The sequence below is a fragment of the Mus caroli genome, chromosome 19 (genome assembly GCF_900094665.2).
Source record: "Mus caroli chromosome 19, CAROLI_EIJ_v1.1, whole genome shotgun sequence".
In the NCBI taxonomy this organism is placed as follows: domain Eukaryota; kingdom Metazoa; phylum Chordata; class Mammalia; order Rodentia; family Muridae; genus Mus; species Mus caroli.
The window spans coordinates 1,190,552-1,204,157 of NC_034588.1; the positions used below are offsets into that span (position 1 = coordinate 1,190,552).

Consider the following 13,606-nt stretch of genomic DNA (forward strand, 5'->3'; position numbering starts at 1 on the left):
AAGCAGAGGCAGGCAGATTTCTGAGTTCGAGGCCAGCCTGGTCTACAAAGTGAGTTCCAGGACAGCCAGGGCTACACAGAGAAACCCTGTCTCGGAAAAAAACAAAAACCAAAAACCAAAAACCAAAAACCAAAAAAATCTTCAGGTTCCAGAGAAGGAGCCAAAAGCCACCATTTCTCTAGGAGAACTGCCTTTCTCAAGTGACAGTCAGCACCTCACGTATGATGCAATCCCCTCAATAATTCTGACCAGATGGGAGCCAAAGAACGATTCTGGTAGTGGTGTACAACCAAGCCCTTTGCTTAGGAACACCATTTCCCCAGAGTTCCTACTGGCTCAAGACTAAGGAGCAATCTTAGTTTTAGGGAACTTGACCTACAATTCCTAGGGTTGGATTTAGACTGGCTTGACACCTTCCTTTCTAGAGAAGCCTGGCCTGGAGGGACGCCAGCCAACACTGGTGTCTGTGGAATCTGTGCTGATTTGCTTTGGATCCACACAAGGATCTGGACTGGGCCACTTCTGGTTCCCTCAGAGTGGATGGTCAGGGGAGCCTTCACACGGCCTACTGGCTTCTGTTGGGCCTGGTCTCCTGGCCTCTTCTTGTGTCCACTGTAGTGGGCAGAGTCTGTGTTTGGGATGGGCTAGTTTGTGTCTCTTCTATTGTGTGACTGCTCACCATGATCCACACGACCCCCATGGTAAAGATGGGATGCTGTTTTTTCTCTCACCCTCAAAGTGAAACTCCTTCCCTGTCTGAGAGAGCCTTGCTGTTACCCCAGCCCTCAGGGCTCCTTCACAAGTTCATCTGCCCGGGTTGTTACTCGGTGCCAGCATGAGAGAGGGCATCTTGGGTTCCTGGCATCCTGAGTGCTATGTCTTGTTAATATTAGCTTTGCCACCACAGGAACTATCCCCTCAAGATTTATTAACAGCTGTCCTCTAGGAGAATGGCAGAAGGGGAGTTGGCCAGCTCTGAAGCCACATCCCTCTGCAGGCCAAGGGACATACTTCCTAAGGCTCTTCAATACAGTTGGTCAGTCTGGTAGGTCCCCAGCCAGCTACAGGTAGACCTCAGTGGGGAAATTACCCTGGGTCCCCGGATGAAGAGCCACACCCATTCTTCCATGACAGTCTGGACAGAGGATCCAAGATGGCTGATGAAAAATCCCCCGGGAGGTGGGGCACCCTGGTGTTCACAGCTCCAGTTGGCTATGGAGAGGGCATCGCTGGATAGAACTGAGATGGTGCTAGGCTCCTGAGGCTCTGCTGCCCAACCTGGCCTGCTCTGGCTGTTAGTTTCGCCGGACTGGATGCCACATGGACACAGGTCTGCGCAGTGTGGCCAGCATCTGGTTCCAATGTGTGGTGCCCATGCCACTGACCCCTGGCCCAATGATGACATGGCCCACGTTGTCCCCACGGCCGTCGCTGCTGCTCTCAGCCACTGTCACCCGGAGAGACAGGTCCTGGGGAGAAGGTGACATGAAAGATTGGGACCAGGAGCAGCTAAAGGATTCTCCCGGCTCCAAGGCTCCAAGGCCCTGTGAGGTGCATACAGCTCTTTGAATCTTCCCATCTGACTTGGGAGAAGAGACTTGTCCTAGTTACTTCTAGATGGATAAGCCAGTTATGATGTGACCTCACTAAGTGCTAAAAAGTGACAGTCCCAGCAGGATTCAAAATCCATCTCTCACTTCTCTGTCCCTCGACACTTTTTTCTTTAAGATTTATTTTTGAGTTTGAAAAGATGGGTCAGCAATTAAATGCACTTGCTGTTCTTGCAGAGAACCTTGGTTTGAGTCCCAGCATCTACACACTGATTCAGTCACCTGAGGATATCTGAACTCTCTCTGTGGGCATCTGGCATGCGTGTTATGCACATACATACATGCAAGCAAAATGCTCATACCCTTAAAATAATAAAAACCTTAAAAAGATTTTATTGTAAAATATGTATATCTGTAATGGGACATACTCACATACATGGGCACATGAGTACAGTACCCACAAAGGCCAGAAGAGAACACTGGACCCTCTGGAGTTGAGATTATAAGCAGTTGTGAACCATCTAATGTAGGTGCTGGGAACTGAACTTGGGTCCTTTGCTAGAGAAGTATGTCTCTTAACCACTGAGCCATATCTCCATCCCTGCTTGTTCTTTTTTTTTAATTTTTAAAAAGATTTTATTTATTTTATATATGATGAGTACACTGTCACTCTCTTCAGACACCCTATAAAAGGGCATCAGATCCCATTACAGGTGGTTGTGAGCCACCATATGGTTGCTGGGAATTGACCTCAGGACCTCTGAAAGAGCAGTCAGTGCTCTCAACCTCTGAGTCATCTCCCCAGCCCTACCCCCACCCCCACCCCACCCCCGGTTGTTCTTGAGATACATAGTCCAGGCTGGCTTTGAACTTGCTATGTAGCTGAGACTGTATGTGGATTCCTGATCTTCCTGCCTTGATATCTTAAGTACTAAAGTAACAAGTGCATGCCACTATATCAGGCTTAGAACTCAGGCTGTTTGATTGATTGTTTATTTGTTTGTTTTGGTCTGTTTTGGTTAAAAAAAGATTTTTAATATATATAAGTGTTTGCCTGTATGTGTGTATCTGCATCACATGTATACAGTGCCCAGAGAGGCCAGAGGAGGGTGCTAGATACCCTGGAACTGGAGTTACAGGTGTTGGGAGCTACGATGTGGGTGCTGGGAACTGAACCCAGGTCCTCTGGAAGAGCAGTCAGTGCTCTTAACTGCTGAGCCATCTCTCCAGTCCTTTGCTTTTGTTTGTGAGACAGAGTTTCACTCTGTGGCCCTTGTTAGTCTACTGTTCACTGTGTAGACCAAGATGGCCTCGAAAACAGAGATCAGCCTGCCTTCTTCTCCTGGACTGGAACTAAAGGCCTGTGCTACCACTGCCTCTCCGGTACCAGTTCAGGCTGGCCTCAGAGTCCCTACAGAGTGGAGGATGACCTTGAACTTCTGATTCCCCTGCTTTCACCTCCTGCATATTCCACCATGCCTGGTTTACAATGTGTGCGTGCATGTGCGCGTGTGTGAGCATGTGTGTGTGTGCGTGCGTGTGTGTGAGTGTGTGTGTGCGTGCGTGTGTGTGAGTGTGTGTGTGTGTGCGTGCGTGTGTGTGTGGTTTACGATGTGTGTGTGTGAGTGTGTGTGCGTGTGCGTGAGTGCGTGTGCGTGAGTGCGTGTGCGTGAGTGCGTGTGTGCATGTGTGCGTGCACGTGTGTGTGTGAGTGTGCGTGTGTGTGTGTGAGTGTGTGTGTGTGTGCGCGCGTGTGCGCATGAGTGTGTGTGAGTGCGAGTGCGTGTGCGTGTGTGTGTGCGCGTGCGTGTGTGTGTGTGTGTGTGTGTGTGTGTGTGTGCGCGCGCGTGTGTGTTGGCAATCCAGAATCTTGTATGTACTAAGCAAATGTCCTAGCTTCTGGCTACACCCCAACCAGGACTTCGGCCTTTGCTACCTGCTTCTTTGTCTTTAAAATGTACAGCATTTCTTACCTCACAGGATGGTTCTAGGAAGAAAACCAATTAAACATGTAGGAAGAGGGGGACCTAAAAACTGAGAAGAAAATGTGTGGCTGGTCCTTGCCCATTATTAGAGCGCTGACGGGGCCTTCACTGTTAATGGCATAGTCCTGTCAGATCACAGCTGAGGGTTAGGGTTCAGTAAGAACATATTTGAGACACTGGCTTAACTGTTCTTACCTAGCCCCCCAACAGCTTCAGTTTTTGGTGGCCAGAGAGAAGTGGCCTTGTGGTAAAAACAGCAAGAGCAGGGATCAAATGGGTAGACTGTCCAATAAGGAACAAGGGTATGATCCCTGGACCAGCTAGATATGCTGGGATGTTGCCTGAATTCCTAGGTTTGAGACACCCAAAGGGAGGCTCACATCCAGCTTTCAAACTACAGGGTGCAAACAGGGGCTGGCAGGGTGGCTCAATGGTAAACTGGTTGCTTAGCATACACAAAGCCTTGGATTCATCAGCAGCACTGAAAAACAGAAGAAATTCCCAAGAGCATCCCAAAGAGGGGACTAGGCAGGCCCTGCACAGTCCCTGGGCTGCACAGCAGACTTTAGCTCAAGGACTAAAGGACTTTCTTTGTTGTTGTTGTTGTTTTGAGACAGATTTCTCTGTATAGCTCTAGGCTGTCCTGGAACTCGCTCTGTAGACCAGGCTGTCCTCAGACTCACAAAGATCCACCTGTCTCTCCTGAGTGCTGGGGTTAAAGGTGTGCATCACCAACTGGTGGTGGTCATGAGGTCTCAGCAGGATGCTTGCAGTAGAAACTCTGAAGGTGTAGGCCTACAGCCAGGGCCCTGGGGTGGTTGCCTCGAGCTCATCTGCAGTGCAGCAGCTCCTCTACTGGGAGACCTCTTCCTCAGAGCTCAGCTTAGCTGTCCCCTCATGCAGAAAGCCCCCCCGCAACCCGGCCACTAATCCAATGGAGATTACAAAGTGGGGACTCCCTGTCTGTCTTTCATAGGCATCAAGAAAGCAGTTCTAGGGTCCCCAACCCTTACCACAGGGCTGACACCTAGTCTCTGGCTCAGTCAATGATTAACTAGAAAGGGATTGGCTTGAGGTCCCAGGAGGCGACACTGGAGGGGTGCAGTGGCCCAGTCCTGTGAGTCCCCAGCCCACCTCACCTGTAGCACAATGGCTGGTACTGAGAAGATCATGGCTTCGTTGAACACTGGGTTGGGATCATCCCTCTTCACAGCCGTCTTCTTCTTGCTCATTTTCCTCCCATCCTGCAGCAGGTATACTTTGACGAAGGGGTCTACAGGCAGGCAGGGGCGAGGGTCAGTGACCCTGGCTACTCTAGCTCCACCCACTGCCTCTAATCCCTGATGTTGGGCTACTGCTGTTTGTTTGTTTATATTAAGAAATGGGAGGTCCTCGGGGGAGAGGGGGGAGGGAAAGCTGGATCCGGATGCAAAGCAAAAGCATCTCATGACTCAGGCAGCCACGGCATATTCTCATTCTATCATCAGTAACCTGAATCACTGAGCGCAGCACCTCAGGCAGCCACTGCAGATTCTCATTCTATCATCAGTAACCTGAATCACTGAGCGCAGCACTGAGTCACTGAGCGCAGCACCTCAGGCACTCACTGCATATTCTCATTCTATCATCAGTAACCTGAGTGCAGGGGCAGACCTGAGTCACTGAGCGCAGCACCTCAGGCACTCACTGCAGATTCTCATTCTATCATCAGTAACCTGAGTGCAGGGGCAGACCTGAGTCACTGAGCGCAGCACCTCAGGCACTCACTGCAGATTCTCATTCTATCATCAGTAACCTGAGTGCAGGGGCAGACCTGAGTCACTGAGCGCAGCACCTAACAGTGCACAGCTCTGAGGTACCAAGTCTCCCTGCAGTTGCGGGATATTTTTTCATACTGTGAGCCCTGACATAGTGTTAGTTACTGGAAACAAAACAAAACAAAACTGTTTTCAGTCGTGGTGTGGCTCAGCTCTAGCACACACCTTTAATCCACAAGCTTCCTGGCTATTGCAAACAGGATTGAATAAAGTCAACCGTAGGTTAAGATCTTGGTGAGCAAGCAACCAGTTAGCAGGAAGGAACAGAGGATTTTAAAGAAAAAACCAGAGAGAGGAAGAAGAAGCCGGGAGAACAGAGACACACAGGAAGTCCAGGGGAGGGACACCGAGCTTGAAGGAGGTTGTTTGAGAGGTTTGTTGTGTGAGACAGGGGAATTCCTAGTGGGATGTTGGCTGAGGAGGAAGGTCAGCTGGGTGCTTTCTCTGCCTCTTCACGCCAGCAGGCTTTCTCCCTAGGGTCTGGCTCCTGAGTCTTCATTGGTAAAATCAAATGATTGTGATTTTGCACACACACACACACACACACACACACACCCTATTGCCTGAGGCCCTAGGCTGTCAAGTCCAACAGGTCTCTGGCATCTAGGGTGTTAGAGTCTCTGGGCTGCTTCCTCATCTCTGAATGGATGCTCACCCTTCATTTCCTGCCTAACGCCGCAGCCCAGAGACCCCAGGTTTCACCAATCCCACTTACCCTCTACACTCTGGGCTGCTGTCACCCCCTAGGGTGACAGACTATTTCTGTAGCTGAATTAACCTTTCCACTGTGCATGGCTCCTGAGCATAGCCAAAGCCACAGGGGCTCTGGGCTATGCCCTAGACCTGCTCAGAACAGGACAGCTCCATCCCCCCTCCCCCCCACCCCTGCACCCTCTGCCCCCAGCCTCATACACAGGCCCTCACTCACCTGCTGTGGTCTTCTCATTGGTCCAGATGAGATTCTTGGCTTTCACCACAACCACAGTCAGACGCTCAGCTGTGGGCAGGTAACTGAGGGACAGCAGGATCTCTCCCACAGCATCAGCAGCCTGTGGAGAAAGGAATGGCTCAGAAGACTTCTGCCCTCCAGGCTTCAAGAGGTCTGGGGCAGGCAGGGGTGGGCGGCAGGGGGCGGGGAGTGGATGGCTCCTTCTTCGTTGGAAAAAAATCGCTGCTTTGGGGGTAACTCTTAAACCTAGACGTCAGGCCGACAGGATGGAAAAAAAAGGACAACCCTCCCACACAAGGGAGCACACACAGACCCTCCTTAGACTGTGTGGAGAGCACGTCCTGGAAGGAGGCCCAGAGGCTGCCTGTCAAGTGCATCAATCAGATGCAGTTCTGTTCCCTCAATGTGGGCTGAGGAAAACATTCTGTGACTCGTGCATAGGGATCCAGGCTGACAGCATTTGCTTGAGTAATAATGTTCCCTGGCACTGTTACACAAGGCTAAAAGGGAGCTTCAGCGTGGCCTCTGTCTGAAAGAACCCACTTTCAGGCCAGTAGCTTAGAGGAGCAGAGCCTCTGATGACTTGGTAGTAACCACGGAGATGAGGGCCTGGAGAGATGGCTCGGCAGCTGAGTACTGCCTCTTCCAGAGGCGCAGGGTCAGTTCCCAGCACCCATAAGGCAGCTCACACACATCTGCAACTCCAGTTCCAAGGAACTGGGCATTCTCTTCTGACCCCCTTAGGCCTGAGGTATGTACCTGGACACATATATACATTCAGGCAAAACACTCATAAAGTAAAATAAATAGATAAAATATAGAATAAAAATAAATAGCCGGGAGGTGGTGGCACACGCCTTTAATCCCAGCACTTGGGAGGCAGAGGCAGGTGGATTTCTGAGTTTGAGGCCAGCCTGGTCTACAAAGTGAGTTCCAGGACAGCCAGGGCTACACAGAGAAACCCTGTCTCGAAAAACCAACCAACCAACCAACCAAACAAACACCCCAATAAAACAAAACAAGAAAGAGAAATAAATAAATGTTAAAAAAGAAAAAAGAAAGAACCGAGAAGAGGGCCAGGGATGGTGCTGTGGGTAAAAGCATTTTCCACTAACTCCAGTGACCTGAGTTCAATACCAACAACACACATGGTGAAGGGGCGAACCAACTTGTAGAAGACATGTGTTCTTCCGACTTCCACATGCATTCCCTGTGTGTATGTGCATGCCTGTACACTCATACACACAGAAAACACAGTAAATAAATAAATGCAGTGTAAACTAAAATTAAAGAGCTGCAAACAGCGGTGTCTGTAGGATGTGTTTGTCAGCACATGCAATGAGTGGCTTCCCTAGGGTGTGGCTTGGGACTCTGTCTCTGTTCTAACGCTGTCAGGGTACAGTTGAGGGACAGGATACTGGCATCTCTCCCAGGCAGTGGGTGAGGGTACTTTCTCCCCGGGGGAACCAGCAGGCAAAAGTAGGCGATACCTTATTCTGGTCCTGCAAGTATAGCCAGCCACTGAAGGGCTGCAGCGGGAGATCCAGAACGGACAGCTTCAGCTCCACCACGCCCGTGCTCACATTCCGCTCATCCTCGTCGATGCCAAACACAGAAAATCTAAGGCTCTTCTCCTCCAGGGCTGTGGGATCCAGGGGGACAGAGAACTTCTCATCGAAGAAGATGGAATAGGCATTCCTCTGGATCTACAGAGAGAAGGGGCCGTGGAGGGGCTTCCTGGTACCACCATCTCAGCTCTATGTCCTTTTTTTGTGGCTCAGTCTTGAAGGTTTGCTTGTTTAATTTTGTTTTTCTTTTCGAACTGGATCTCACATAGGTCAGGATGAACTCCTGACCTTCCTGCCACTAACTGCAGAAGGCTAGGGTTACAAGCAGGAGCCTCCATACTGCACCTCACCCTCTTTTCCTTTTCCAAGACAGGGTCTCACTGGGTAGCCCTGCCTTCCCTGGAACTCATTTGTAGACCAGATTGGCTTGGAACTCACAGAGACCTCCTCCCTTTTTTTCAGCCAGGGTCTTACTATGCAGCTCTGGCTGGTCTGGAACGTACTATTTTGCCCAGACTTTTGTCTTGAATTTAACCATCTTCCTGCTTCAGCCTCCAGAGCTGCAGTATGAGTCTATCATGCCTGGCAGTCCTGGGACGTTTTGGTTGTTGTTGGCGTTTGATTGGGTTTTGGTTGCTTTGAGACAGGATCCCACATAGGCCTAAATGACCCTAAATTCATTATGTAGCCAAGGACAGCCCTGAGTTCCTTATCTTGCTGCCTCTATCTCCCAAAGGTTGAGGTTACTGTGAAGGTTTAAACATCCCCAATATCCCCTTCTTGCTTGTAGTCAACCCATTGGCCTGGCCTTAGAAGCTTCCATAATGGAATCCTAGTCATCTTCATGTTCACATGATGCTGTGACAGACCCACTCTCTATCTCTCCTGTTTGCCTGACTCAGCAAAGCCTTTGGGTCAGGCAGGCAGTAGGAGCTAGACAATCGTCTGTAAACAGCCATGAATGCCACAGTGCCCTGTAGATCCTGGTGAAGCCTTCCTGATTGTCACAGGATGGATGGATGAGTGGACAGATAGACAGATGGATGGAGTGACTAGGCAGGGCTGGGCACGCTTCATCCCCCAGCTTTTAGATGTCATTGGCCTCCTCCCAGGAAGCTGTGGGCAGTCCTCAGGGAGGTATATGGGAGGCTCTGCTTGCCCTTCCGTGGGGGGCCGCCTGAGTCACTGCGCGGTGGTATTTAGAGAGCAGCTCTTATCCCTGGCACATTCTCTGAAGCTGAGGGGGTGCTTGGCCTGGAGGCAACACCCCATCCCCACAGTTAGACTGTTAGGCTGCAACGTCACGAAGCCTGCCATCCTGGGAACAAACTCTACTTAGCTTCCAGCCACTTTGAGCTCACCCAGTGCTGCCAGGTTCTGGGAAGGTTCTCCCTGCAGCAACTGCATCCTTCAAACAAATATGGAACCGTGTTGTCCACACAGTGGTCTGACTCAGAGCAAGCTTCTGTCCAGCAATGTCCCTCCTCAAAGGACATATCCTGAGTCACCCCAAATCCTTCCCATGGCTCAGGCTAAAAGCAACATAATGCATGTCAGACCTGACAGCGGCTCTTCGGTATGTTCCTACGCGCTTCACCCGTCTCCTTTTCAGAGGCAGTCCTTCGTCCTCTGGGACAAATACTTCCCCCACCCCTTGTTTTCTCCCCTTCTCCCTCATTCTCTGTCTCCTGTATTTGCCTCTTATTCCCTGCCCTCTGCCAGATAAATGGGCAAATAAATCTTTGTGCTGAGAACTTGATCTTGAGGGTCCTGGTCTAATACAGATCCTAACAGTCAAGGGCCATGCCAGCATGCTCCCTTAGTCACCAGCTTCCCGCAGGGTGAGCCACCAGGGTCACCAGAAGGAAAGAGAGATCAGAGAGACATTCCTGAGCTTATCTTCCAAAGCCTGTCTCAGTTTCTCTGAGGGGCTGACAACACCTTCCCACAACAGAACACAGCTCCTAAAAAGGTGGCCCTTTCATTTGGGGTCCAGAAACTCACTTTCCTCTCATGCTTTTTTTCAGTCCCCAGAGTGGGCCTCCCTTCTTGTGAACAAATTCATGGAACCATGCGGACTCTGAGGCCACCCCTCCTCCTCCATCCACTCCAAAGCAGATAAGTCTGTTATTGAACTCTCTCCCAGATCAACCAAATGAGCAGCCCATCTTTCTTCCTGCCAAGACTCCATGTTAACAGATGTGGAGGTGGGCACTGTCCTTGAGTGATAGGAAGATTGAAATCTATACACAGCGGGAACACAAAGCTGGTTCTAGGCATAGCCATCCTACTCCGAATCCACATTCTGATCTGCTCTCCAGCGCCCCCTGTCATCTTGCCTGGTACTGCAAATCTGCCCACTAGCCCAGACGTCAGTTTCCCAGGAGAGCTTCAGGGAGCCCAGTGCACCTCTGTCCCCGCCCCACTTACCCGGGAGATGCCCACGATCTGTTCGTCTGGCAGCAGACTGACACGCATGAAGCAGGACTCGAAGGTGGCCTCCTCGCGCTCCAGGAGGTCTTTGCCTTGCAGTACTGCCACGTGGAGGGTGTGGGAGGCTCCATCATAGTCCATGCTCACCTCCACCTGGCCCAGGGTGAAATCCTGCCCAAAGGTGTTGCTCACAGAGGAGATGGAATTCAGAGAGTCAGCCGACTGTGACTTGCGGAGAGTACCATAGGGGGCCAAGTCCAGTTCCCGGCCCATCAGCTCCAGGGGTCCCAGCTCACTGATGCTCTCAAAGGTGTCTTCTATACTGAGGCTGCCTTTGCGGCTGGGTGGTCCCCGAGTGGTGGTCCGCTGGTCATTCCAAGGAGGGACCCGCTGAGGGTGAACAAAAGGGACAGGGAAGCATCATATGGGGCTGAGGCACCATCTCTAGGAGACAACAAGGAGCTGATGCCCGTTACTCTGTTCAAGATACCCCAGGCTCTCCTTTCACAAAACCAGCAGAGGGACCCGCACTTCAGGACACTTTGTTTCTCTTTCTCTCCCACAAATAGGAACTTGCTACTGTATCCCAGGCTGCCCAGGAACTCATGCTCCTTCATCTTTAACTCCCCGAATGCTGGGATTACGCACCAACTACATCTAGCTTAGTTTTCTCCCCTTAACCAGATGGAAAAAGGCATTGTCTCATATTGCTTATTATTGTAACAAAACTCCTTACATAAAAATGTCAACTGCAATGACACTTATAAAAAGGAAAAGCTGCTCGATATGGAGGAACACGCTTATAATCCTGTAAAAAACATAAATGTTTCCCACCACCACCAGCACCCCCCCAGCCACCCCCACTTAGTTCCCAACAGCGACAACTCTGAGACTAATTATTATTCAGTTGGTTCACTCCCTCACTAGCTTGTAACTTATTTAGCCATTCAAACTAGTCTAGGCCTGCCACTTGGCCAGTTGGTTACTTCTCTCCAGCCCTGGCCAGCTTCTTTCTCAGCATCTCCTCAGAGTCTCCCCCAGACCTCCCAGCGTTTCTCTTTCAGCCACCTCAGTCCGTCCTCGTCTCCTTTTTTCCTCTCGTCCCATGTGTCTCTCCTCGTGTCTCTCTTTTATCTCTTACTATTTTCAAGAATCCTCTCTCTTCCTGCCAATGTCCCAGCTCCTATTTGTTGCCTTGTCTCATGGGCCATTGGGTTTTTACTGACAGGTGGTGTTATAAGAGATCCATTCTGTGGACTCCCAAAAACCGGAGGTAGAAACAGAGGATCAGGAGTTCAAGGTCAGCCTCAGGTATCTGAGCTATGTTCTCAAAACAAACAACAACAGCAATCTTTGTGTCCAAAAGAAGAGGACGAGGTAAGAATCCCAGGATATCGTCACTCACTAGTGATTCAAGGAAGATGACAGAAGACAAGGGTGGGAGCAATGACTCAGCAAGAGTGGGTTCCTGCCACCAATTCTAATGACCTTGGTTGGATTCCCAGTGACCACACGATGGAAGGAGAGAACTGTCTCCTACAAACTGTGCTCTGACCTCCACACATGCATGATCACACATGTGCCTAACCCCCCATAAATAAATAAAAGTAAAAAAAAAAAACAAAAAACAAAACCTCTCTCTTAAAAAAAATTCAACAAGGGTGGGGGAGATGGCTCAGGGGTTAAGAGCACTGACTGCTCTCCCAGAGGTCCTGAGTTCAATTCCCAGCAACCACATGGTGGCTCACAACCATCTGTAATGGGATCTGATGCCCTCTTTTGGTGTGTTTGCAGACAGCTACAGTGTACTCATATACATAAATTAAGTAAATAAAAAACAAATACAGCATAAGAAAACGTTCATGTTGAGTGGCATCCTCAGAGTGTGTGCAATCGTCTTAAAGCAGGAGCTTCCACACCAGTCTCCCTGTGCCTTTGTTACTGTGTTGTCTGTTTAGTGAGTCCCATGTTAATGTAATTTATATCTATTATTATCCCATTGAGCAGTTATGTTGCTTCTCTCTCTCTCTTTCAGACACCCATCTAGTGACTCACAACCACTTGTAACTCCCATTCCAGGGGATCTGGTGCCCCATTCTGCTCTCCTCAGGCACCAAGCAAGCCCACAGTACACAGAAATGCGGGCAAAACCCTCATCTCAATTTATTTTTTCAAAAAATCTTAAAGAAGCCCCCCCCACCTCAGACTAACAAAAAACAAAGAAAAATACAGCATCGTAAATGATGACAAAGTTTTACACATAACATATCCATATAACATATTAGTAATAATAGTACTTAGTCAATACTAGTAAATTCCAGGCCAGTCAGGGCTTCACAATGAGACCTTATGTCAAAAATACAAATATATTGAGCATGGTGACCCACAACTGTAACCCCAGTACTGGAGAGGCTGGGGTAAGATTACTACAAATTCAAGGCCAGTCTGGTTTACAAGGGCTGCTCAGCCAGGAAGACATAACGAAACAGTGGGAAAAACCCCTAAATAAATAAATAGTTAGTAGTTGGATGGTAGCATTTGTGAAAATGTTTTTCTTTTATTTGTATTTTTCATGATAGTCTTAGAAATGTTGTTATATTTTATGAATTTATTTATCTCTCTGTGTGAGAGGATGGGTGTTACCACAGCAAGTGGGCGGAGTCAGTTCTCTCTTTCCACCATGGGCCCCAGGGACTGAACTCAGGTCATCAGCCTTAGTGACAGGTCCCTTTGTCCACTGAGCCATCTCCCAGGTCCATAGGCTGGTTGTCTGTGAAAGGACTTATTGTGTGGCCTAGAACCCGTGGCTGTCTAGGACTCATGAGATTCCTGCTTTAGCCACCAAAGGTCGAGGATTACAGGTGTGCACTGTTACATCCAGTCTCACGTGACAGCGGGTTTTTTTTTTTTTTTTAAGATTTTTCTTTTCATTTAAAAAAATTCATATAAGCCTTGCATGGTGGCACATGTCTTTAATCCTAGCAGGAGGCAGAAGCAGGTAGATCTCTGAGCTCAAAGACAGCCTGGTCAACCAAGTGAGTCCCAGGACAGCCAGGGTTGTGTAGAAAAACCTGTCTCAAATGAAAGAAACCATTCATTTATATGTCTGGTCATTTGCTTGCATGTATGTCTGTGTACCTTATGTGTGCCTACTACCCACTAAGGCTAGAAAAGACTATCAGATCTCCTGAAACTGGAGTTATAGACATCTGTAAGACACCAAGCGGCTATCAGATCTCCTGAAACTGGAGTTATAGACAACTGTAAGACACCAAGCGGCTATCAGATCTCCTGAAACTGGAGT

The 13,606-nt window shown here is 49.4% G+C and overlaps 1 protein-coding gene and 1 long non-coding RNA gene across 4 annotated transcripts in view; one reads left to right on the top strand and one right to left on the bottom strand.

Annotated features, from left to right (window-relative positions):
- LOC110285802 overlaps window positions 1–1,940 on the top strand; it is a 6,780-nt gene extending 4,840 nt beyond the window's left edge. The window contains exon 4 of the long non-coding RNA XR_002377086.2: window positions 1,135–1,940. This is a non-coding gene — a long non-coding RNA (uncharacterized LOC110285802). The remainder of the gene's footprint in view (window positions 1–1,134) is intronic.
- Window positions 117–13,606, bottom strand: part of Syt12 (synaptotagmin 12) — a 31,233-nt gene continuing 17,743 nt past the window's right edge. For 2 of the 3 annotated variants that reach the window (XM_029472708.1, XM_029472709.1), the window contains 5 exons: window positions 10,300–10,692; window positions 7,792–8,007; window positions 6,281–6,401; window positions 4,675–4,808; window positions 1,281–1,469 (listed from right to left, as the gene is read on the bottom strand). In XM_029472708.1, the coding sequence (XP_029328568.1) occupies window positions 1,296–1,469; window positions 4,675–4,808; window positions 6,281–6,401; window positions 7,792–8,007; window positions 10,300–10,692 (1,038 nt within the window). In that variant the 3' untranslated portion in view covers window positions 1,281–1,295. Of the gene's footprint in view, window positions 1,470–4,674; window positions 4,809–6,280; window positions 6,402–7,791; window positions 8,008–10,299; window positions 10,693–13,606 lie in introns of all 3 variants that reach the window. The other variant, XM_021152223.2, reaches the window with a different exon arrangement.